The following is a 27,686-nucleotide window of genomic DNA, read 5'->3' as shown; positions in this document are numbered from 1 at the left end:
TGCATTCACAATATCTAACTCATCACCTGAAACAAGGAAATCATTTATTGAAATATGAAAAATTAACCAAAAAATGGTGACCCTATATTGACTAAGTTTTCAATATGAAAAAGGCTGGAATGATAAGCACAACATAGTATAGTTAAATTTCTGAAATCATTTGATTACTAAAATGAAACACATAATAAAATAATAAAAGACTGTCCGTAGTTTCTAGAAGAATATATTTCTACTTTTCTGTTTGAAACAACAAACTCTTTTTTTAATAAAAAGATCTATATAACCTTCAAAATATATTTAATACAGAAAAGGAAATGTTTATGCTCTTTGACAACTTAATATGAAATTTGATGTATCAAAATTTTTAATATTTGGTACATATTAGAACTAATTCTAGTTGATTATATAAAAATCTTTTCAATCAGCTGCACAAAGAAAGGACTAAAAATGTTAAGAATCTAAGGAAATTCTAACATGACATTAAAATTAAACCACTCCACAAAGTAACAGAAGGTAACTCTGATGTAACAGAGTACAATCAGTCAAGGACCAATTGTTTCTGAAGAAGTCTTTGTTTCTGTTGTTCAAGGAAAAGCAAATATAAAGGAAAGAAACCAGTACCTTTGCCACTGGTGTTCTCCATTGTATACAGGTAATCCATGTAAAAAGCCCCAAACCTTTGCATTCCAGCTATCTCAGTGTATGTCTCCTGCCAACAAAACAAAGCAAACAGAACATACATTGTATAGAACAGACTTTTGAGTTTAAAACCTGAAAGATCAAGAATTAGACACATATCCTTATGGAGAATGTGTACCAACTCAAAGGATTACCAAAACAGAAAGAAGAACAGAGGTTACACAAAGAATTGGCTTCTAAAAAACGTAGTGTTACCTCTACTATGGACCACACAAAAGGACATCTATAATTCTACTAGACAATTTGACCACTTTGTCAATAATGTCTGGTTAATGAATACCTACAATAGAATAGGGCAGTATGGTGTTGACCTTTATCACCATCACAAAACGGTCTAATATATACTCTCAAATACAGTTAATCCTTAATATTTCAGTACACTTATGTGAAACAGTTCAAACACTAAAAATATACTAAAATATTTTTAAATGTATGTTAATTATGCAGGTAAAAATTAAATTCTTTACTTTCAACTATAAAAGTAAGTCTGTAGAATCAATGTAAATCATTGATTCTATTATACTAATCTTCAGGAACTTTTTTTGAGTTTTTAAATTTATTCCATAAAAAGTACATTAATATAATCTTATATGAAAAATTCAAACACTACATATAGTAAAATGTTAAATTCTTCACTTCTTTTCATTAATCCCACACTTCAAAAGTAACTGAAATTAAAAAGAAATAATTCTACATGTTTCCTCCATGACTATTTTAACAGTAGGGAATGGATAAACTAACTGTGGCTGCATGCTATATAAAAGTAGAGATCTTTGTGCACTCCTTAAACCTCTCTAGATATAGAAGGTGGACAAAGATATGCTAGATGTTTCAATAAACAACTAGCATTCAGAATATATTACTGGAGAAGAAACATCAATCACAAGTATTCACACAAAGTGTCCACCCCAGCACAACCTAGAATTTGGCTCAAATATATATTCTCTGACCTTATGATTAGCTGCATCCAAGATAAATTCTGCACGAGTACCATTATTTTCTGGGCTTCGGTAATCGAACAATGAATTTGTGAGGTATGTCAAACCTTTCATATTCAAATTTTCACCACAAATGAAGAAACAGGCTTCCTGAAAATAAATGCAAAATTTTTGAACAGGAGAAAAAATCATTAGACAGTTAAAGAAAATAAAACCTTGGTTTTATAATACCAATTCAGTAGTCAATAGAAATCACACTACAACTTGAGGTCCTGTAAAAAGACAAGGCATGCTGTCTCCATTTTCACTGCCTATTTTGGCAAAGAACATTTTAACAAACCAAAGAGGAACTCCAAGTAGCTGCCATAAACAAGAAAGAAACATTTATGAATTGGAAAGTACTTGGAACTACTGTCCGGGTGTTAAGTACTACCAACTTTCTAAATTCCCCTGAGCTCTATAATTTCTTATAGGGGAAAATAGTAAAGTTCCCCTCTCAAGCCAAAGATATATGTAGTCTAACAGATTTTTTGGTATGGTTAAACACTTCAATAAGCACCTCATTATCCCTACATTCTATCCAAAAAAAAAAAAAAAAAATGGAGGAAAGGGGAGATTTTGACTTACGGTTTCACTTCTATTCATACTCTCTTCAAAATCTTTAACACCCATAATTCCTTTAAGGCACATGGCTCTGCAACCTACAAAACCAATCTGGCAATCAAAGAAAGGCTCTCCCATCATAAGGGCCTATAAGAGGAAAGGAAGCATTATGAACCTGAATTTCAATAAAAATTTTACAAGCTTTCCTTGCAGAATTTCTAAATTAGTTGAAACATCTGTAGAATTATGACCTTTCCATATTTATTCTCCTCAGATCACACATCCTATTAAAATAAACATCTTACTTGTCTCTGTATCCTCAAACCTTTGTATCCTCAATGACTGGCACTTCAAGAACATTAATCCACACGTACATACGAGCACACACAAGTCAAATGAAAAAATGAAAGAATAAATTAATGTTGCATATTACGGTAAAATCTTTGTTAAAGAATAATTATTTCAATTAATACTACTGATCACTAAAACAGAAATAAAAAGTTATAAATACATTTTTAAATATACTATTTATGATTTTAAAAACCTGTATTTATTAAATATTAACCTTAAGGACCATTACAAAGATTTTTCAAAGTATATTCAATGTTGATGGGATTACCTCAACTGTAGTTCCTTCTTGTTCCCAACACAATACTTCTTTAGATTTTACTTTTTGAGGGCTGTAGTAACTACTCTCAGCTTGCATTTCAGTGAGCTATGAAACAATATAAGAATATTAAGTAAGTCAAATTAGTATTAAATGGCAATGAACTGTCATTACTATGATGAATTGATAGAAACAAGGCCAATTTTAAGATTCGGGAAATTAAATTATGAAGCAGGAAAACAGGTGCAACAAAAACAGCTGTAACAGATTATCCATGGTATAAAGGTTGAATATGCTAGTCTAATAAGTTCATATAGAGAATATAAATACTCCTTTTTGTTAATAATATTGCTTAAAATGGTGAAAGCTATGTAGCTATAACAGTCCCCTAGTCATAAAATGACTCATATATTCTGCCAAAAATGTACATATATTTTAACATCAGTTCATTTTACATTCACTAATATATTCAATCAGGTTTAGTTCAATCATTTATAAGATTTCTACCTATTTGTAATCAAAAAGAAAGCTGTGAAGAAACACAGAGATTCAACAAAACTTTTTTAGTTCTACGAGGGAGGCAGATTCAAGGGCTTTACTTTCAAAGTACATAATCTCACAGTATGTGTCACAGACTCATTCAATCGTGCAAATACTCACTGAGTGCCTGCTAGATAACAAGTACTGATATAGATGCTGACAAAAAAAAAAAATATATATATATATAAAAAAAATATATATATATATATATATATATATATATATATATATACTCTTGCTCCCCTGAAACTTACAGCATATCATTTCTACGTATCCAAAAATTAGATAATTTGAATTATTTTTAAAAGCTCCTTTTCTAAATGCAATGTGGTATCCTAGTTTGGATCATGTTACAGAAAAGGGTCATTATGTAATTAAAGTCTGGAATTTAATAATAATGCACCAATGCTGGCTTCCTAGTTTTGACAAAAGAACTGTGATAGTGTAAGATGTTAATAAGAGGGAAAACTGGGTAAGGAGTATATGTGAACTCTGTGTACCATCTCTGCAACTTTCCTGTAAATCTAAAACTATTCCAAAATAAAGATGTTACTTTAAAAAAAAAAAGTATTCTGCTCATGTTTGCTAATGATTCAGTGAGCCTTATTCGTGTGAAATGAATATACTCTTCAAACTTAAATGCAAAGTCAAAGATCACATTTAAAAAATAAAAACCAATATTTAACTTAGGTCATATAGAACTTATTAAATTGAAAAGCTATAATTCTAAGCATGATAACCTCTTTATACTGGGAATCAACTAATTATTCTCATTTTTTATACCAACGAGTTTTTATATAATGTAAGCCTTTATTTCTTGGATGCTTCAAGAAATGGTATACACAATGTTGTTATTTCAAAGTACAGTTCTATAATCTAAAATGCTTAAGTAAAATTGAATATTTTAAACTTGATTACCCCTCAGCTGTCTACAATTATTGTAGAAAAAAGCAATTAATTGATTAAAAGGACTCAAACATTACAAGAACAATTTTCAACATTATTTTTTAAATGCTACATTTAATTTGGCATGATTTTTGTTGGATTGATATCAACTGTTCAGAATGCTAATGCAGAAACATGACCTTATTTTCTGACCAGAATATGAACCACAAATTAATTCCATACATTCTTTAGACCCAAGCTGAACAATAATTCTAATGTCTTCCTCCAAAATATCCACATATTTCCCTTAGAGAAACGTTAGAGAGACATAAATGTTTCAAATTTTTTTAAAGATACATTGACTAATGACAAATACTACCCCAAAAGTCTATAAAAGTTTTGTATATAAATGCCTGTTTTGACGGACTCGGTTTAATTACAACTCTTCTCATCACTGAATTTAACAAAAATGTACCAGAATAATTTCAAATTTAAAAGTAAACATGTACAAGTCACCAGAAAAGATAGTACTTTAGGGCTTCCCTGGTGGCGCAGTGGTTGAGAGTCCGCCCGCCGATGCAGGGGACACGGGTTCGTGCCCTGGTCCGGGAAGATCCCACATGCCACGGAGCGGCTGGGCCCGTGAGCCATGGCCTCTGAGCCTGTGCGTCCGGAGCCTGTGCTCCGCAACGGGAGAGGCCACAACAGTGGGAGGCCCGCGTACCGCAAAAACAAAAAACAAAAAAAAATCTAGAAACGATAAATGCTGGAGAGGGTGTGGATAAAAGGGAACACTCTTGCACTGCTGGTGGGAATGTGAATTGGTACAGCCACTATATATATATATATATATATACACACACACACACACACACACACACACACACACACACCCCACACATACTGTTTATTACATATATACATATGGTTTACTACAGGGTACTGAATATAGTTTCCTGTGCTCTACAGTAAGACCTTGTTGTTTATCCATCCTATATATAATAGTTTGCATCTGCTAATCCCAAACTCCCAATCCATCCCTCCCCCGTCTTCCCCTTGGCAACCTGATCACCCTCTTTTAAACTGCAAAACTCCCTTCCGATTTAGTGAAAGCATTCGCTATTCCTCTTTCCTTTTCTTTTTTCTACATAACCCTTATCATCAACGGGTATATTATATATCTTATTTGTTTATAATAACAATTTACATTTTAAGAGGCAGGGATTTATATCTGACCTGTTCACAGTGAACTCCAGAGACAAAACAATGCCTGGTACATAGATGGCACTAATATGTATTTGCTGAATGAATTAGGTACTGTTCAGGAATATTAAATGTGTGATAATACTATGATAAAAAGTCAAGAAAGAACCTAAAATTAAGTATGAGTTATAGCTGAGGGGCAGAGAAGACAATATATGATCAAAGAAGAACATATTATACTTTTCAAAATAAAAGGATGATGGGCTTCCCTGGTGGCGCAGTGGTTGAGAGTCCGCCTGCCAATGCAGGGGACACAGGTTCGTGCCCTGGTCCGGGAGGATCCCACATGCCACGGAGCGGCTGGGCCCGTGAGCCATGGCCACTGAGCCTGCGCGTCCGGAGCCTGTGCTCCGCAACAGGAGAGGCCACAGCAGTGAGAGGCCAGCGTATCCCAAAACATAAATAAATAAATTAATTAAATAAAATAAAATAAAAGGATGTTCACCTTATTACTGTTTAACCTGAAAATACCTATTATATAATCTCTTTTGAGAATGTATTTTACATGCATTTGTTAGTGGAGGAAGTACTCAAAGTATTTTAAACAATGCTGAAAAAGCGTTAGATCAAGCTCTAGATAATAAAATAAACTGAACTATCTTAAAGAGAGGTGAGGAAAGAGAGAAAATGTATATAAACAATGCTTTAAAGGAATTTTGTAATGAAAAGACAACACAGAGATGAAACAGTAGCTAGAGGGGTACATGAAGTCATGGGAGTTTTTTTAATGTGCATTTCTTTTTTAATGGAAATACTAAGGCATCTCTATATGCCAACTGAAAGATTCCGTAGGGAGAGAAAAACTTTCCATGAAGCTATTAAAAAGGAAAGTGGAGAAGGCCTTAAGAAGACAAAAAGAGCAAAATTCAGAGATTTCAGATGAAGGGACATATAATTTTATGAAGTAAAGATTGTTAGACTCTTGTCTCACATCTACTAAGTGTAAAATAAACTAAGCCACATTCTTACTAGAAGTCAAAATTTAAGCATTGAAGTTGAGAGATAAACAGCAAAAAAAAAAAAAAAAGAAACCTACTTTGAAAGTCACAGTTGCCTTTGTACAGTAAAATCCTATAGAAACAATAGGATCCTTCAAAGTCTGTGCTTTTTGTTGATGTGTGGTTGATGTAGGATCATTCCCAAGGTACTCTTCCTCACCATCATCATAACTCACAATTGCAGGCACAAATGACCAGGCCCATGATACCCATCCCTGTGGCTGCTCATCCTCTTGCTGTGAATACAGTTCTTGGCCTTTGTACTGACCAGGATACTGCATATCTACTCGTGTTTCATCTTCAGCACCTATCAATCAAAATAAAGTCATTTTAAATAAAGGGAATTAAAGCAAGAGGACAATTAGGAATTTAAATTATATAAAAGTTTCTCCCACATGATTCTTTCTATATATAAAGTATGAACAAGTCATACATTGGTTATTATTACTTGAAACCAATAATTTAGCATTACCATTTTCAAGTTTCTATATATTGTACTGTATAAATCTCCTTTCATAATCCACAATGTTATATGGGAAGTAGTTTATTACATACTTTTAAATGTGTTTGATAAATACAAAGAATAAATTCATTCTTTAGGATTTCACTCATTAATTTAAACAACAACAACAACATATAACCTACCTTCCAAAAATAAGGCTACGGTGCTGAAAAACTGACTTTTCTCAGAAACATAATATCAGAAAAATCCAAGAAAAGTTCCTGATTTCCTGATGCACCCAACAGAGAAAGAGAATGGCAAGTATTCCTAGGCAGAATGTGCCCCCACCAAGAAAAGAATTATCCCAAAGAATGAAAGTAAATGTTATAAGGAAACTATTCTCATATGTAGTTAAGAAAAACAGTGACTTTCTTATTAGTGAATAACATCTTTCCTATTCTATAGATGAAAAATTATAGCAAAGAACTTTTATGTGGTTACAAATTGGCAGACTAAGGATTTAAATTCCAACCACTGTAACTTATTCCACCTTTGTAAGACAAAATCCATCAAGGTCCCTTAGTGTTATTCTAACAATACAAACAAAAGAGATGCAGATCATCATGGAATTTACAGAAGAAATTACTTTTTTAAAAATTCATGGTATAAGCACCCTCCAGCAGATTCAAACATACATACTCTTCAATGATAAATCAATAAATACACACACTCCATTAAATATCATCCTCATTCAGATTCACTTCCAGGTTTTCTGGTGAGAAAAACTTTGTAACTTTTTTAATTCTCGTGACAGGAGACTCTTGGAACTTGGAACATCGTACACTTTTAGGTCATGACACATGGCTATTGACCTCTTTCATCTGGGACAAAAAAGACTTGATAAATAGTAACTAGAGTACCTAAAATACAGTACCAAGAGATCTTAGCTATTTTACTTCAAAATAAATTATAAAACTTACAAATCCAGAAAACATTTTACTTGACCTTCATATCTTGCTATTAACCTAAATATCATATAAGTTTCTATTGGGGAATAAATAAAGCCTGTTATTAACTGTCCCTTGTAAGATCTCAAATTGGACATCATCAGTGAATATCATCTTGGTTATAAAACAAAAAGTCAGGTTAGCTCAACCCAGGACCAGGCTGGGTCCAAAGAGATGGACTCTGGACCTCTCTTGTCAAAACCAATAAACAGGAGGAGTATCCCACTGCTTGATCTTTTGAAACAAAAGAAAGAAACATCACTAAGAGAAGTCTAAGAAATCAGTCACTATAATTTATACATAATATTAATTAAAAATTAAGAGGGATTTTTCATGAAAGAAGGTTTTGAAGTTCTAAATCTTTGCTTACTTCCTTGTAAAAAGAATGAATTGTGACCTGGAACAGAAAAAAGCATCTCTTTGATCTCTGGTCAGAATTCTTAAAATACTCTTTGCCCTTGCAATGGTATATCCTAACATCCTTAGGTGAGAAAACAGAGTATTGACTCCAGGCAGACTGAGGTGGCTAGAGTTTGCAGGGCAGAGTACCAAACAAGAAAGACCTGTTCAGGGTGAGAGCTCCTGAGATCTGGAGAGGGTCCCACTCCAGTCCTCACCTAAGTATTAATCAGTTTCATGTAAGGAAACTACTGAGGCCATGAAAAGAACCACCAGAAAGGGGCAAAAACATCCCCAAGACATAAACAGAATTGGGGAAAGACACCATGGCATATTAAAATCAAGGCGCTTCAAACTTTCCGAGAAAAGGTTCACTGGCTTCACCAGAGTGTCAAAGGAGTCCATAGCACACACAATAAAAGGTTAAGGATCTCTGCTTTAGACAGATGAAAAAACGAATTCAGACTCATTTGGAAGCAAGCAACCCTCTTTTTAACATACATAAACAAACAAACAAATAAACAAACACCTACTCACCTTCTTAGATCACAGAAAGGAATAGTTACAAAGGAAAATTTTGAAAAATACATTTGATCAAAATTTAAAACTCTGCTCAAGAGACACGTATTTAAAAATGAATTAGGCAACTCAGACCAGCAAAAAATACTCCCCAAGTGCATCTGACATGTATATGACAAAAGACTTGAATTCAGAATATATAAAGAACCATGTGTATGTACTGTATAGCAGAAACTAACACAACATTGTAAATCAACTATACTCCAAATTAAAAAAAATTAAGAAAAAAAAAGAACCACCAATCAGTAATAAAACCCAAAAATGGTTTAAAAATAGGCAAATACTTACCATAAACTTCACAAAGGCAGATATATTAACTGTCAATAATCACATGAAAAAAGTTCAAAATAATTGATCAGGGAAGTGCAAATTAAAACCACAATGAGCTATCAAAACATATCCATCCGAATAGCTAAAAGTAAAAAGGACTGACAACAACAAATGTTGGCAAGTATGTGAAGCAATTGGAACTCTCATACATTGTTGATAGGAATGTAAAATGGCACAACCACTTTGAGAAAACAACCTGGTAGTTTCTTAAAAGAAAAAAAAAAATATATATATATATATATAACTTAACAAATTCCACTCTTAGGCATTTACCCAAGAGAAGGAATAGCACATGTCTATAAGAGACTTCCAGAAGAATGTCCAGGGCATCTTTATTTATAATAACCAAAACTGGAAATAGTTCAAGCATCCATCAACAGGGGAATGGCTAAATAAACTATGTTATATTCATATGGTATAGTCATACAATGTACCTAGCAATAAAAAGGAAAGAAATACTGATATATACAACAACACAGATGAATCCCCAAAATACAACGCTTTTAGGGCAGTGAAAATACTCTGTATGATACCATAATGATGGATACATTTGTCCAAACCCATAGAATGTACAACAGCAAGAGTGAACTTTAACTAAACTATAGACTCTGGGTGATAATGATGTAGGTTCCTCAATTGTGACAAATGTATCGCTCTGGAGGGGATGCTGATAATGGGGGAGGCTATGCACGTATGAGATCAGGGGTATATGGGAAATCTCTGTACCTATCCTTCAATTTTGCTGCAAATCTGAAACTGCTCTAAAAATTGTCTTAATAAAAAGTTTTTTAAAATTAAAAGTAAAAAACAATATTATGCTTAATGAAAGAATCCTTTCACAAGAGAATTCATACTATATGATTCTATTTATACGAAATTCCAGAAACAGCAAAAACTGATCCACGATTTTTTAAAGATTCAGAACAGGGTTTTCTTGAGTGGAGTGGGGGTGGGCAGGCAGCTGGAGCAAGGGATGACTGGAAAGAGGCATGAGATAACCTGGTGAGATGTTAATGACCCATATCTTGATGGGTGTTTTGCATCACACTGGCATACTCATTTCTCAAAACTTCTTAAATAGTATACTTAAGATTTATGCATTTCACCTTGTGAATTTAATCTTCAAAAAAAGAAAAAGAACCATCAATAAATATAAACTCTAGTTAATCATATGCTGCTGAAGTCTAGGGGTGCGGTATACTGATGTCCATAACTTACCTCGAAAGGCATCAGAAACTGGTTGAATTGATGGAGAGAAAATGGTGTTAGATGAACAGATATATGATACAGCAAATGTGACAAAATATTAATTGTAGAATCTAGATGATGAGTATGTGGGTGTCCACTGTATAATATTCCTTCAACCTTTCTATATATTTGAAATTTATCATAATAGCATGGTGAAAAAAATGAATTGAACAGTTTCTATATGCTAGGTTTTGTTCTAGGTGTTAGGTAATGAATCGCTAGGACAGGAACAATGTCTAACAAGAATTCGCTGCCTAGTGTGAAATGAAATAAAATGTTTTATATCTACATATGCTTATTAATGTTCCCTAAGCTTTTTTTAAGGTGATAAAAAATTTTTATTAAGCTATAATTTAAATACCATAAAATCTGGTCTTTAAAAGTATACCATTCAGTGGTTTTTAGTGTAGTCACAAAGTTGTACAACCATCATCACTATCTAATTTTAGAATATTTTCATGTTCTAAGAAACATGAAACTCCAAAAAGAAAACCTCTACACATTAGCAGTCACTCTCCATTCCCTCCTCCCCACAAGCCCAGGTTACTAATCTCCTTTCTGCTTCTACAGAACTGGCTATCATGGACATATCATATCAATGAAATCATACAACATGTTCCTTTTTGACTGGCTGCTTTCACTTAATGTTTTCAAAGTTTAGCATGTATCAGTATTTCATTTTTTGTATGGTTGAATAATATTCCAGTGTACAGATACACCACAACTGTTTATCTACTCATCAGCTGATGGACATTTAGGTTATTAAACTTTTTGGTTATTAAGAATAATGCTGCCATGAACATTCACATACAAGTTTTTATGTTAGACATATGTTATCAACTCTGTCATATAACCCTAGGAATAGAACCCTACCTAGGCTCATATGGTAACTCTATGTTCAACTTTTTGACAAACCAGATTGTTTTCCATTCCCACCAGCTATACATAAGGGTTCCAATTTTCCCAAATCCTTGCCAACACTTATTATGTGTCTTTTTTATTATAACTATACCGCTTAGTGACTGTAAAGCAGTATCTCACTGTGGTTTTGATTTGCATTACCCCTCATGAATAATGATATTGAGCATATTTTCACGTGCTTGTTGGACACCTGTATATCTTTTCTGGATACATGTTTATTCAGGTCTTTTGCCCTTTTTTAAATAAGATTATTTGTTCCTAAGTTTTAAATGCCCTTTTCTAAAGGCTCAAACTATGGAAGTTAATCATCATCTTCTCCAAATTTTTCCTGAGTCTCAGACCCAACACAAGTCAAAGCCAATCATCCCGTGCACCATTTTTCTACTTCAGATCACTCATACTTTTATTAAACAAACATCTTATCATTCTACCATACATCATGCTTAACTAACTGTTCACGTCTGTCCACTCCACTGTATATTAAGATTTTAAGGGAAGAGAATTTGTCTCTATTTTCCCACATTTCTTTATCTCTACATTCTACCACATTCCCAGCAATAATGTCTTACACACAGTAGGCTTTAGTAAAAGTATAATGAATTGAATAACTGAAATTAACCCACTAAGTATCTTTCAATGAAGTATATACTTCTTTAAGTAATGCTCCAATTAATTAAGTAGGTATCCTTCAATGAAGCATATAATTAGGTATAATTACAGTCAATTATAATTACATATAATAATTAAGTATAAATAAGTTAATTAGTTATAATAACTCTTGCTGAGACTCTGCAGAAAAATTATCAATATAGTTGTTCCTTGAACAACAAGGCAGTTAGAGGTGCAAGTTGAAAATCCAGATATAACTTTACAGTCAACCCTCCATCATATTCACATTTCTGCATCTGAGGATTCAACCAACCATGTATCATGTAGTACTGTAGTATGTATTTACTGAAAAAAATTTGTCTACAAGTGGACCTTGCGCAGTTCAAATCCATGCTGTTCAGGGTCAACTGTACTATAATTTACTAGGAAATCTTGAGGTTGGACTGCCTTAACTTTTATGTAATGTATATTCCAAACACTTATACCTATTAGAAATATTCAAGTTCTTTTAAACATGTAGAAAATAGAAAGTCAGACTAGTATGCAAAATGTAGGAAAGAAAAAAATTAGTGTCAAACAAGCAAAATAAAATCACCCCATCATGGGGCTTCCCTGGTGGCGCAGTGGTTGAGAGTCCGCGTGCCGATGCAGGGAACACAGGTTCGTGTCCCGGTCCAGGAGGATCCCACATGCCGCGGAGCGGCTGGGCCCATAAGCCATGGTCGCTGAGCCTGCACGTCCGGAGCCTGTGCTCCGCAACAAGAGAGGCCACAACACTGAGAGGCCCGCGTACCACAAAAAAAAAAAAAAAAAAAAAAAATCACCCCATCATATTAGAACACTGCAAAACATAATCTAATGTTGTAGTTTTCGAAGTTTCACAATAGTGAAAACACTTTGTAAAAACAATAGTTATAAAATAAAAGTTTTTGTTATATTTACCTGTAATGTTTCCTAACATATCTTTATTGTGACAGGCAGACTCTTCTGTTTCTCCATCTTTAAAATTTCCTATTTCTCCATAGTAAAGAGCAATCCCAAGTTGCATTATACGGATAAACATAGGCAATTGCTGATCAGTGATAGAAAGTTTCAAACTCTCTACTAAGGTATGAATCTGTATTTTGAAAAAAACAAAAACATCAACAAAAGCATATTCAAAGGGAGTACCATTTAGCATAAGTAGAGAAATGTTAAGTCTTAAAATGGAAACCAGAGGAGAAACAGTAATGTCCCAACATTTCTAATATTTAAGCCAAAATAATAGCTTAAAATCTTAGGTATTTAAACAGATTTTTCTATGATGATCAATACACTTTAGATAGAAACTATATTAATCTAAACTATATAAGTGGAAATAGAAATGATAATGAGAAGATACAGTCACACTGGATTTCCAGATAACTTTTCCCAAAAGTTTTTGTTACCAAAATACCCACCTTATAATGTTAACAGTACGACAGTACTCCAACAAACACCATAAAAATCTCTGTCACAACTAAGAATAAAAGTTTCATGTCATTTTAGTAAGACTTTAATCACCCTTTTCAGCTTTATGAACCAAAAAGAATACACACACATCCTAAAAACATGTTGTTGAGTAAATTACTAACATTATAACTATGTAAGTATGCACATGATAAAATGATTATTGTCAAATATGGAAAACCAAGTGAAAACATGATCAGGAATATCTCTCAAACCAACTTTAAATAAAAGATTTAAACATAGTATAAAACTTATAACATGAACCAGTTATAAGAAATAAGATTAATTATTATCAACAAGGCACAAAGCAGTCCAATCTAAGTTCTCCTTATAGAATGAGACATCAATTCAATATAAAGACAGCCTCAGTGTAATGATTTCCTGCTGTTAGATAAACACAGAATAAAACCAATTAAGCCATAAAGTCAAGTCTCTTGGAAGGTTTATTTTAACTAACTGGTATTTTAATGTCTATGAAACATGAAAAAGAAGTAACGGTAATCGTCATATTTTTAGGGCTAAAGGCACAAAAAGTTGTACTTGAAGGGGAAGACAGTTGTGTGGGGAGGTGTAAAATACCATATTCAAATATGAGTACAGGTTTCTTAAAACTGACTTAAAAATCATACACTTACTAGACCCTGAAATGGGGGACAAGTTGAGAGGGTGGGCACCGCAGGCCTGCCAAGCTCTTCTTCAATTTGAGATTTCTCTGCCATACCCTTTAAATACCATACAGCACCAACAGCACCAGTGATAAGCTGTCTTAGCAAAACCGGTGTCAACTGTGTGTGTATGTATGTATATATGTGCTTAAAATACTATACACACCAACATATATATCTTTAACATATAAGATACTTTACACACTATATATACACACACACACACACACACACACACACATGTAAATATCTTTAAAATCAATAAAGTTAACCCACAACAGAAAAACTGACAAAGAACCTGAATGAATTTTTCAAAGAGAAAATAATGGCCAGTGAACATATTTTCAAAAATCTAACTTTGGGCTTCCCTGGTGGCACAGTGGTTGAGAATTTACCTGCTAATGCAGGGGACACGGGTTCGAGCTCTGGTGTGGGAGGATCTCACATGCCACGGAGCAACTAGGCCCGTGAGTCACAACTACTGAGCCTGCGCATCTGGAGCCTGTGCTCCGCAACAAGAGAGGCTGTGACAGTGAGAGACCCGTGCACCGTGATGAAGAGTGGCCCCCACTTGCCACAACTAGAGACAGCCCTCGCACAGAAACGAAGACCCAACACAGCAAAAATAAATTAATTAATTAATAAACTCCTACCCCCAACATCTTCTTTAAAAAAAAAAAATCTAACTTTGACAATAATCAAATAAATGTTAATTTGTATTATTTTTGCCAAACAGCTTGGCTTTTTTAAAACATGATCATATTTAAGGATAGCAGGAGTGTAATATAGGCACTCCCCTAATGTTCATGAGCATATACACTGGTTAAACCTTTCTGGAAACAATTTTGCAGTACAGATTACAGGGCTTAAAAAAGTTTAAACCCATTAATAAGATATTTGCAATTACAGAAATCTCTCCTAAGGAATTAATCAGAGATATGGTCAAAAATTTATATGTAGAATTTCATTCCTCTGAAAAACTGTTAAGAAAAAGTAAATTTTCAAAAACAGGGGAAATGTTAAATAAATTACATACCCTAAGCTCTACATCTCATAGATGATAAAATCTCTAAAGACATATTTATTACTCACAAAAGATAGAAAATTACAAAAAGCCCACCCAAAATACAAATAAACTCAAAAGCCACTTGAACATATGTAAGAGTCTTAGACAAATAATTAGGGTGTCTGGAACATTCTGGGAAATTCCCTGTCTTTCAGGTGATCAATGAGGTTAACCATGTCCATTTAATACTTATTTCCAAGCACTAAGAGGTGGAAGAATGATGGGTCTAATTCGAAACAGTAAATCTTACATCACAGTAGTATTAAAAAAAAAAAACCTCAAAATTTAATTTCAGTTAAGAATAATGGTACCTCACACTCAGTGATCACAAAAGTCAAAAACCACCTGTCAACAAGTTTATTTAAAGGTAGTTTTTACAATAAAATATCATGGCTAGTCAGTTTTGAGAAAAACTTATATGACAACACTAAGTTTTCCTCAAGTTCACTTATTTTTACTTTCCTCTAAGTTAGCCACATCCTAGAATGGACAATTAAATCTGTACTAATGATCAGTAAGATTTTTTTATATAGTAAGGCTTCCCTATATCCATTACTTGCTTTCAAAATATATCTTGAATCCACCCTTAACATTCCCCAACTCTACTAGTAGATTCAAGGTCAAAGAAGGAAAGTAAGTCCACTGTCCTGAGACAGTGGCATAATTACTTTTGAATTAATACTTTTCCATGCTTATCTTTACCTAAGAAGCTAATTCAAAAATAGAAGGGAAAAGTAGCAGAATTTAAACAATGTGCACTGTAGGATGCATAAGGAAAAAAAAAACATACTCATGACTGAGCACTACCAAAGAAAAATGGGTGTATTTCATATATAAATAGAAACTTAAGTACAATAAAGCTACATAAAATAGCAAGTGTTTTATGTTTTAAAAAACGTAATGTAGGGCTTCCCTGGTGGCGCAGTGGTTGAGAGTCCGCCTACCGATGCAGGGGATGCAGGTTCGTGCCCTGGTCCGGGAGGACCCCACATGCCCCGAAGCGGCTGGATCCGTGAGCCATGGCCGCTGAGCCTGTACGTCCGGAGCCTGTGCTCCGCAACGGGAGAGGCCATAACAGTGAGAGGTCCGCGTACCGCAAAAACAAAAAACAAACAAACAAAAAAAACCCAATGTAAAAATAATACATAATTTATACAGCCATGCCCAAACAGGCACAGTAGTCAATCCCAGTGTTCAGACTTGGGGCTGGCTTTTCCATTATAGTACAAAAGCCTGTAATTCAATAATAAAACTTCATTCCACATTAAAACTTAGTTAACAAGATCACAAGTCACTGTGTGAATTCTTCTTCAAAGACAGATAAATAGGTAGACAGACAGACAAGAGGTACAGAAAACTGTTATGCAATAAAAGAACACAAGATTTACACTTAAAGAGTAACTATACACATTAAAAATATTTACCAGTACCTTGAAGAACAAAATGAAGCAACTGACAAAGGATTAATCTCCAAAATATACAAGTAGCTCATGCAGCTCAATATCAAAAAACAAACAACCCAATCCAAAAATGGGCAGAAGACCTAAATAGATATTTCTCCAAAGAAGATATACAGATTGCCAACAAACACATGAAAGAATGCTCAACATCATTAATCATTAGAGAAATGCAAATCAAAACTACAATGCGATATCATCTCACACCAGTCAGAATGGCCATCATCAAAAAATCTACAAACAATAAATGCTGGAGAGGGTGTGGAGAAAAGGGAACCCTCATACACTGTTGGTGGGAATGTAAATTGATACAGCCACTATGGAGAACAGTATGGAGGTTCCTTAAAAATATAAAAGTAGAACAACCATACGACCCAGCAATCCCACTACTGGGATATACCCTGAGAACACCATAATTCAAAAAGAGTCATGTACCACAATGTTCATTGCAGCTCTATTTACAATAGCCAGGACATGGAAGGAACCTAAGCGTCCATCGACAGATGAATGGATAAAGAAGATGTGGCACATATATACAATGGAATATTACTCAGCCATAAAAAGAAACGAAATTGAGTTATTTGTACTGAGGTGGATGGACCTAGAGCCTAGAGTCTGTCATACAAAGTGAAGTAAGTCAGAAAGAGAAAAACAAATACCATATGCTAACACATATGTATTGAATCTAAAAAAAAAAAAAAAGTGGTCATGAAGAGCCTAGGGGCAAGACGGGAATAAAGATGCAGACCTACTAGAGAATGGACTTGAGGACATGGGGAGGGTGAAGGGTAAGCTGGGACAAAGTGAAAGAGTGGTAGTGTACATATGGACATATATACACTACCAAATGTAAAATAGCTAGTGGGAAGCAGTCGCATAGCACAGGGAGATCAGCTCAGTGCTTTGTGACCAGCTAGAAGGGTGGGATAGGGAGGGTGGGAAGGAGGGAGACCAAGAGGGAAGAGATATGGGGATATATGTATAACTGATTCACTCTGTTATAAAGCAGAAACTAATACACCATTGGAAAGCAATTATACACCAATAAAAATGTTAAATAAATAAATAAAGCTCCTCTAAAAACAAAAAAAAAAGACATTACTGAAAAATTCCCATTGACATAAAACTGTAATTACATGTTGAAACCACAGATAAAAAGCTAAAATTTCCTAAACCAATAAACTAAGATATTAGATAAGCAAATTTAAGTCTTGCAACATTACCTAAGAAAGATAAGGGTCAATAACTATTGCTATCACATAAACAATTTATAAGGATTGAAATAAAGATTGATCTTCAGTCTACCATGGATATAAATACACTTTTTGATATGATCTCTTCTATCTACTTGAAGAGAAAAACACTAATCAGGTGGACAAACTAAAAAAGAAACTACAGTCACAAAAAAAAAGGTGTCCCCAAAATACCTCTATTAGAACACACAATACAAAAAGTTATAATATGTAACAATTAACATAAAAGTTATAAATAAAACATTTTTACAAAAAATAATGGTTTATATATTTATGAGGTTAATTTCTTCTTTGCTTTTTAATAATAATTAGCATGCATGAAAGTCAATAAGGTAGAAACATGCAACTCAACTATTAGAAAAAGAAACACCTACTTTAATAACAGATGGCATCTTGGAATTCAGGTTATCATATGTAAAATGCAGACGTGTTCTGAAGGAACATTTGTACAATAAAGGATCCTGGTAAAATTCTATTTTACCACTAGCATTTCGTTTATCAAGACAAACTGTACAGTCGGAAAAATTGATAACCTTTCTCAGCACCAGATCAGTTGCTAAAAAGGAAAGAAAAACATTTTAAGTAAAAAGTAAAGTTAGAGGGAAAAAAGTCAATTATTTATTAGTGTAACAGTAATAAAAATAATAGCAGAAATAAGATTAATAGCGCATTTAATACATGATGTCAGAACCTATAAAAGAACTTTTCATTTTATTATATCATTTAAACCTTCCAACAACCTTAGGCACAATAATCCCCATTTTATGTACAAAGAATCAAATAGAGCCTAAAGAAACGAAGCAGCTTGCCCCCAATTTGCTTGACACCTAACTACAAATTTAAGACAAACTTTATGAAAAATTTTGCTACATTTCACTATCTGCAATGTAATATTAAATAACAATAATAAAATAAAATTCTTGGGCTTCCCTGGTGGCGCAGTGGTTGAGAGTCCGCCTGCCGATGCAGGGGACACGGGTTCATGCCCCAGTCTGGGAAGATCCCACATGCCACGGAGCGGCTAGGCCCGGGAGCCACGGCTGCTGAGCCTGTGCGTCCGGAGCCTGTGCTCCGCAATGGGAGAGGCCACAACAGTGAGATGCCTGCGTACCGCAAAAAATAAATAAATAAATAAATAAATAAATAAATAAAATTCTTGAAAAACCACATTAAAAAAATATTTTGAGTAACAGTCGCTCATTTAACATTTATTTTACACTGAAAAACTTACTGCTACTCTCAAAAACTGCACTCTTCAGTATGGTAGCCACCATCGATACGGTGTTATTTAAATTTACCTATGAATTAACTAAAATCACATAAAACTAAAATTTCAGGTCCTTGGTTACATTAGGCACATTTCATGTACTCAGAAGCCACATACAGTTAGTGGCTAGGGTACTGGACAGTAAAAAATAAAACATTTCCATCATCACAGAATATTCTAGTGGCCAGCACACCTCTAAATAATAACTAATGAAGAAATTACAAAATTACCAGTAATGGTATAAAGTTTGTTTTCAAGGGAATAAAAATGGAAACAATTGCTGGTAAAGTATCAAACTAGAAAATAAAACCTTTAGCAAATTTATTCCTAACTAATAAGCAATTCCTAGGTGAACATTAGGCCCAAATCTACTTGGTCAGTGACTTTCAGCTAGCAACTATCCACATGCTATGGCCATGGGAATCTTCAAAACAATAAACTATACTTTCTATTTCTGAGTATATCCTGGCAACCTCTAATTAATTCAACATTTAATTTTCTTCTCTTTTTTTGGATTTAAGTTTTTAAGAAGTATAAAGAGTATGCACATGTATGAAAACAGTAAAGTTTTATTCAGCCAATAAATTTCAAATTTGTCTGTTAGTTGAAAAAAACAAACACCATATAATTTCATTTTGAAATTAACTGAAATCAAATAAATGATTTAGTTACTGTTATATACATGTACATAAATTAAAGAAATTATCATAATAGGACAAGAAATGAAAGAAACCAGCTAGATGCTTCCTTCCCTCTCTTTATAATAATTATAATTCACTGAGTATTTGCTATTAGACACTACACTAAATCTTTTACATCCATTATCTCTTATAATATTTATATGGCTCTGTTTAAAAGCTGTGGAACAAAGGCACAGTAAGGGTAAATAACCTGTAATGTTAGACAGTTTATAAAGAGCAGAGGTGTAATTCAAACTCTGACAAGCTTACTCCAGAGCACATGTTCTTATCCATTATGCTATAAGAATATTAAGTGATCATATTTCAAGGATATCCTAGAAAATTTTTTGGTGAGAGAGGAAATTATTAAGCTTTGAAAAATATTTTTCTTCAACACAAATATAACAGGAACTATCTTAAAAAGATACAAAATGAATTCTGGTTCTGGTACTTACTTTACATAACGTACTACAATTTAATCTATAAAATGAGGATAATAACTATGTCTATCTAACAAGCACTGTGGAAAATGATTCTGCATTATTTTGAAAATGCGAATATTTGCATATCCTCCCAACTAACAAACCCACTCCTAAGTACTATATATGCCCTAAAGAAATGCTTACATGTATGCATAATGTTTTCAAGATTCATCCATGTTTTAGCATGTATCAGGACTTCATTCCTTTTTACAGCACTTTTTTAAAGCAATTAAATGATAAAATTTAATACAGCAGTTAACTCTAGGAAGAAGCAAGGGAATAGGACAGGGAAAAATACATTGGAAGGGGCAAACTGTTAATGTTCTAGTTACTTAAAGGGTAAGCGTTCATTATATTGTGTTATAACAAGTGTATGTTACATAAATCCTTTTAAGTACCAAATGTTGAATTAAAAATTAATAAAAGGGGAAACAGTATCTACCTCAGAAGCTAAAGGATTCAAACAAGATAATTAACTAAAAAAACAACAAAAACAAAAAACATAAACAGCACCAGGCACAGCAGTTAACAAGCACTCACTCAATAAATGGAAAATACTCTTTGCTGTTTTTACCACCACCATCATCATGAGCTTTCATGCGGTATCATACTTGACTCTCATAAATACACTGGTAGGTTGGCAGTAATGATAATTCACATTTACAAATGACTTACCCAAGGTTGCACTAGGTTAGTGCTGGAGGGAAGATTTGAACCAAGATCCCCTAACTCCCAATTCAAGACTCTTTCTAATTCATTATAAATAACTTCCCAGAGTAATATTTGCTTTACTTCTATGTAAAAACTATAAATGACATTTCTTCCCCTAAAATTTCAACTCATTTATTCAATCCTGCATCATCCAGTTCTGTTTGTTTTCTGTTTTTCATAACTTTTTATTTTGGCATTTTAACCAAATATTTATTTCCACAGAGGATAAGAAGGAGGCATTGAAAATGTCTCAGAAACAAAATTTGGGCCCTTGCATATGCTCTTATTTATGCCTCACAACAGAGCTTCAAGATCAGGATTATTCTTCATTACTAAAATGTGAAGGCCAAACATTAAAGAACATACAAAAACAAAACTATATTCCAATTCTTCTAGTTCCTATTTGTATGCCCTAACAAGACAAGTTAAGTAACCTTGAGACTCAATTTCACTTTGCTTTCTTGTAACTAGGACTTAAAATAAGTAAATGAATATATGACTAAACGAATGAGAAAGGATATCACTTTATGGAATTGTAATGAGAATCTGAGAAAATGAATTTAAATAATAATAATAGCTCATTTTCTGAGTGCTGACTATGTATAAGACACTTTTATGCTGTGGTATATATTTGAGGAAACAAAGAAACAGTGAAGTGAAGTAACTCACCCAAGGTCATACATCTCTATGAAGTTGGGAGAGCCAGGATTCAAACTCAGGTAGTCTAACTTTAGTGCCAGCACCTTTAACAATTAGGTACAATGGCGAGTCACAAATAAAAGGTGTTCACAATAGTCTCCTTACTATATTTTCCAAAAATACCTACTGCTTACCCTATCAGAACATGTATCAACAAGTGTTGTGCCTTATTTAACTATTATGTCTTCTGACAAAACTAGGAAACAGCACTATTTTTTTCAGAGCTCTAATTTCAAGGCTTGACACAGTGCCTACCTTCCATGTAGAACATAATAAATAAAATAATAATAAATATTTGGTAGTTATTAAATTATATTATTACTTAATAGTTCTTTTACTATAAGCAGAAGGAGAATGCAGCACATAATAAAGGAGGCTTTGGGATTATCCAAAAATCCCAAATATGCTCTGTAGTACCCAAACCTAAAACATAAATCAGTCAGATACACTGTTTTGCCATTACTGAACTATGCAAAAGCAACATGTCCCCTTTCCTCTTTCACAAACATTCAAAATTTTAACTAAGTATTATTTAATTTTTATTCCTTCAACCCACAGCATTGTAAAATACTATATATAATATTTGAAGCAAGAAAGTGACCGGTAAGAAAGAATAAAAATTAATATAATTGTATGCTAAATTTTACATATGTGCATTTTTCCAGTCTGAAGGCATAAAGCTTTCATTAGATTTATCTAGGAGCCTGGTGGCCCAAAAAAAGGTTCAGAATGCAAGACAACTGTTTCAACAATAGAAAAAGCTATACTCTTCTTGACGTTTACTCACCAGAAATATCCATGAATGCACGATCCCACAATTCACCTACTGTATAGCATTCTGCAGAAGTGATGTTGACTGAAAGAACAATATCATCTTCAACATATTTTAGTATGAGATTATTTATAACAATATTTACGTTATTTACAACTCGTCTAATCAGACTCTGCACATAACCTATAAAATAGGGGAAAAAAGAAACCAATTAGAAGTTAAATCTATCAATAAATAATTATTCTTAAAATGTTACTAAACTTAATATATGTGAAAGACAGGTATCATTTATCATATTTTGCAAAGATGAAACTAACATTCAGATAAGTAAACAGGCTTGCCAAAGAGACACAGCTAATAAGTAGCAGATCCATCCCAACAAAAACCATTACAAAGAAGTTCTATATAATGAAGTTTCACATGCTAAGAGAAACCGTATAAGCCATACCTTTTAACAACATAATTCTAGATCCCATTCAAAGATTATCCTAATCTACAAGTACTTTGTCTGATTTCTGCCTATTTTATAAACACTTTCCCAAATGAAACAATGTTACTATATACTGATTATACAATACATAAGAGGAAGAAGAGCTTCTTTAAGGTTCTTTTTGCAGCTACTGTCTTGTCTTCCTACTTTAAATACCCATAAAGATATTCAAAAACAAGGTCTGGAGGAAGAAAGATAGAAGAAACAAGACCATCATAACGGATTCAATGATTTCCACTTACTAATGTATAATACTGAAACACGGAAAGGGGGAGAATATGACTGAGGAAGAAAACACAGAAAGTATTAGAGAAAAAGGGGAAAAAGAACACAATGAAGAAGAGAAAAGTAGGGAAAGAAAGAAAACAGATAAAGCATGATGAGAATTCATAATCTCACAAGTTTCTCACACAATAAATGTGTATATAGATATATTACTGAGGAATATAATTGAAAATATAAGTGAAACTAAACCTAAACAGCATTTAAAAAGACAAAGGAGAAAAAGATTAAAAACTTTATTCAAATGCATTTTACACTATAAAACCTATGTAAAAAATAATAAAAATTTTAGCTATTTCATGAAATAACTATCTGCTTGTATTCTTTAAATCAGAACTTTACTGACAAAATAGAATCAACTTCTGTCAGCAACTGACATTGTTAACACCTACACTGAAGCCTGCTAGAAGAAAGCTTACTTAAATTTATTCCACCACAAATGCTTGCAAAAACCAACTCCTTCATTAATTACCAATGGATACAAACAGAAAAGAAATGTAGAATGATTAAGTTCAAGTTTTTCTCATATTAGCAGCTTTTAGAGTGCCAATTACCACATGCTATAAAATTAACATACAAAATATCAATAAATTTAGGGAACAAATACTTTACGAGAGTAGATGCTAAAATGATGCTTAACAAATTACGCTTCCAAAAGAAATTCTAAGTATCAAAATGTTCAACCTTAAAATGTATATTTCCCCCATGCTATCACTACTCAAGAGAGATGTTAAAAATGAACAGTTTCGGGCTTCCCTGATGGCGCAGTGGTTGAGAGTCCGCCTGCCAATGCAGGGGACACGGGTTCGTGCCCTGGACCGGGAAGATCCCACATGCCACAGAGTGGCTAGGCCGGTGAGCTATGGCCGCTGAGCCTGCGCATCCGGAGCCTGTGCTCCGCAACGGGAGAGACCACAACAGTGAGAGGCCCGCGTACCACAAAAAAAAAAGAAAAAAAAAGGAAGTTTCTGAGAAGTCAAGAAGCATGACTAACATTGGTTTTCCTATTTCTGAAAAACCTGTCATCAATAGAGAATTCATAAAATCCTCTTAAGAGTTTGAGTTTTTATTGTCTCCCCTGCCCCAGAAAAAAAAAAAACTCTCAGAGACAGAACCAGAGAAAACATATAATGCAAAGTAACGAAAGAAACATAATACTGTAAATGTACTGTAACTGACAGAAAACCTACTGATGGATTTTTCATCTACTTATTAACATCTTCTCTCAGTTTCTCATCATACAAGCTGAGATGAATAAGCCAAATCACCAAAGTAACAGAAACAAGTATCTAAAAAGAACTACTTCTACAGAAGACTATTTATGTCTTCGTATTAAAACACGCAATGCCAAACAGGAACTAACCAACAGAATAAATGATACACTATCTCCTTAATCCCTCATAATAACTTAGTTCAAAGTTTGCTACAGAAAAATGTCAAAGAGCAGATCTGGGCTTCCCTGGTGGCGCAGTGGTTGAGAGTCCACCTGCCGATGCAGGGGACACGGGTTCGTGCCCCGGTCCAGGAAGATCCCACATGTCGCGGAGCGGCTGGGCCCATGAGCCATGGCCGCTGAGCCTGCGCATCCGGAGCCTGTGCTCCACAACTGGAGAGGCCACAACAGTGAGAAGCCCGCGTACCACAAAAAAAAAAAGAGCAGATCTAAGAGCTCTCATCACTCCATATTTAGAGACTCCCTAGGAATATATCTGTTCAAGTGAAATAACAGTAATTCAGGTCTATTCCACAAGCATCTGAAAACACAAGGTCACTCTGGGGATAAGAACCTCTAAGACGTCATATTAGATGGCTCTAAAACAACAGCCTCCTACTAGTCAACCTTTCCAGAAATTCTTATCATTATCCAACTCTCTCCCATCCACAAACCCCATTCCTCCAAACACATACATCTAATGCCCACAGGGCCAAAAAAACACTATGAATTTTCATTGACTTTGCTCATGATCTTCCCTCTGTGTGGAACCCTTTGTCCATTCTCCCATCTTGTTCAGGCCCAGTATGAATGTCCTCTGCCCTATATCCTCTTCTCCAATATCCCTCACCCTACACATCAACATTAAGGAGACTGTATCACTTTTCTTGGGCTTATGTTACCTCATAAGCCTATCATTTGTATATGTTTATGTATAATTACCTTCTCTGTTAAACTATGAAATCCTAGAGAGCAAAGATTATATCTTATTTATTTATCTGATATGATTAAATTAAATAGTGTATGGCAAATACTTGGGTTACAAACAGACAGTACTTGTAATCAGTTTATCTTAACATGGTCACTAGGAAGCCAAGTTGCTCAAAAACAGAGATTCCATGGTTGATGACTTGGTTACAGCACCTAAAAACTTCCTCATCAAATTTTTGGTGTAAAATATTTTGGGGGGTTATGCAGCATAATATAGGCAACTTATAGTTACAGGAAAAGTTAGTTCTCTCTAATGTTCTTGCCTTTTTTGTAAGGTTGAAATTATTCCAAAACAAAACTTATTTAGAAGGTTAAGAATAAGGATTCCTTATTGGTAATGCAGTAGAGAGGTTCTATAATACAAGAATTTTTTTTTTTTTAATCCATCAGCTTTGGTAACTAAAAGATAACTTAGGGCAGTTACTGTAGGAGCTAAGGAAAATAGCTGTGAGTTGAAGATACTTATTACCAGTATTATTATTTGAGACAGTCAGAGAATTTCTAAACAACTAAGGAAGGGTAAAAAAGAGAAATAAGTGTAAGTACTTACAAGAAGAACACAAAATCACCATTACATGAAGATGACTGTTTTTTATACAGAAAATCCAAAAGATATAACTGAAAAATACTGAATATAGATCAGCTAACAAAATATAAAAATTTGCTATTCTTCATAATGAAATGAAAAGAGAATGGTTTAAAAAAATGATAATTCCAGCTAGCAATAAAAGATATGATAGCATTTTCCATCTATAAAAGTTTCAAAGAAATATTTTTTGATAATAAAAAACAGCACTGGACCAAAAATGTGCTTGTTAGAAGATACTGTTAACAAATTTTTCACAGGGAATAATTTGGTTACACATGCCAAAACCTTAAAATTACTCACAAATTTTGATTTTATAGTTGATAAAAATTTCTCCTAAGGAAATAAACAGAGGTGTGTGCAAAGATTTATCTACCAGTATGTTTGTTAAAGCATTTTACAAAACAGAAAATGAAAAATAACCTAAATAACAAACAAAAAGGGATTGATTAAACAAACTATGGAACAGTTACACAATGTAATACATGCCAATGATTAAAACAACATTATGAAAAAATTAATGTCCTTAAAACATGTTCCTAACATTAAAAAACACAAATTACAAAAAAAAATCTATATGTGTATGTGCGCGCGCACGCACACACACACAAACACACACACACACACACACACACACAAAGAAACAAAAGTCTCTAAAAGGTTGTACATCAAAATGTTAACAGGTTCCAGGTTCTGGGTAAGATAAAGTAAGCACATTCCACTCCTTCTCACTAAAGGTAGCCAGAAAACCTGGAAAGAAAGTATGGAGCAGCTATTTCAGGACACTGAAAAGTAAACAGTAAGCACGAGAGAGGAAATAGAAGAATGAAAATCAGAGCTTACAAAGACAAAACAAATAATAAAATGGTAGAAGTAAATTCAAACATATCGGTAATTATTCTACTTTAATTGTATTGTGGCCAGAGAGGATGGTCTTTATGATAATGATTCTTTGAAATTTGTCAAGAATTCCTTTTTGACCAAGTCTTTTTCAATGTCTATACATATCCAATGTGTGCATCAAAAGAATGTACACTGTCTTATCTGCTGGGTGCAGAATTTTACATGTATCTATAAAATAATCTTGTTAATTGTGCTATTCAAAGACCCAGTTTGGGTATTTTTTTTTGTCTGCTTGATCTATCACATTTCGAACATAGGTTGTTAGGTACATACAAAGCCATCATATATTTTTTGGAGAACAGTACCTTTTACTATAATTCAGCATCTATTATATATGTCCATCAATACTTTTGCCTTAAGTTTTATTTTGCCTGATCTTTATGTTATTTTTGGATAGTGCTTGTCTACTATACGATTTTCCATCCTTTCATTTTCAATTTTTCTTACCTCTCCATTTTACCTCTGTGTTTTAGAAGCCACAAATACCTGGACATAACCACTCCTTTCTTTTAGTATCCCAAAAATATTAATTGTGCTTCCTTAGAGCTCCTCTTTGCTTTGGTTTTGCACTGTAGTTAGTAGTTTACAAAATCTCCTATACTAAGCCATTAATT

At 33.6% G+C, this 27,686-nt stretch overlaps 1 protein-coding gene across 1 annotated transcript in view; it reads right to left on the bottom strand.

The window, feature by feature from the left end:
- VPS13B (vacuolar protein sorting 13 homolog B) overlaps positions 1 to 27,686 on the bottom strand; it is a 798,623-nt gene that overhangs the window by 718,366 nt on the left and 52,571 nt on the right. The window contains exons 5-12 of the mRNA XM_060287492.2: positions 22,624 to 22,791; positions 18,372 to 18,553; positions 13,011 to 13,185; positions 6,572 to 6,840; positions 2,860 to 2,955; positions 2,265 to 2,387; positions 1,650 to 1,787; positions 622 to 709 (exon numbers count right to left, since the gene is read on the bottom strand). Of these exons, the coding sequence (XP_060143475.1) occupies positions 622 to 709; positions 1,650 to 1,787; positions 2,265 to 2,387; positions 2,860 to 2,955; positions 6,572 to 6,840; positions 13,011 to 13,185; positions 18,372 to 18,553; positions 22,624 to 22,791 (1,239 nt within the window). The remainder of the gene's footprint in view (positions 1 to 621; positions 710 to 1,649; positions 1,788 to 2,264; positions 2,388 to 2,859; positions 2,956 to 6,571; positions 6,841 to 13,010; positions 13,186 to 18,371; positions 18,554 to 22,623; positions 22,792 to 27,686) is intronic.

This window comes from Globicephala melas, chromosome 17, assembly GCF_963455315.2.
Source record: "Globicephala melas chromosome 17, mGloMel1.2, whole genome shotgun sequence".
Classification (NCBI taxonomy): Eukaryota; Metazoa; Chordata; class Mammalia; order Artiodactyla; family Delphinidae; genus Globicephala; species Globicephala melas.
Note: the sequence above shows the minus strand (reverse complement) of the source record. Positions and strands in the feature narration are given on the sequence as shown.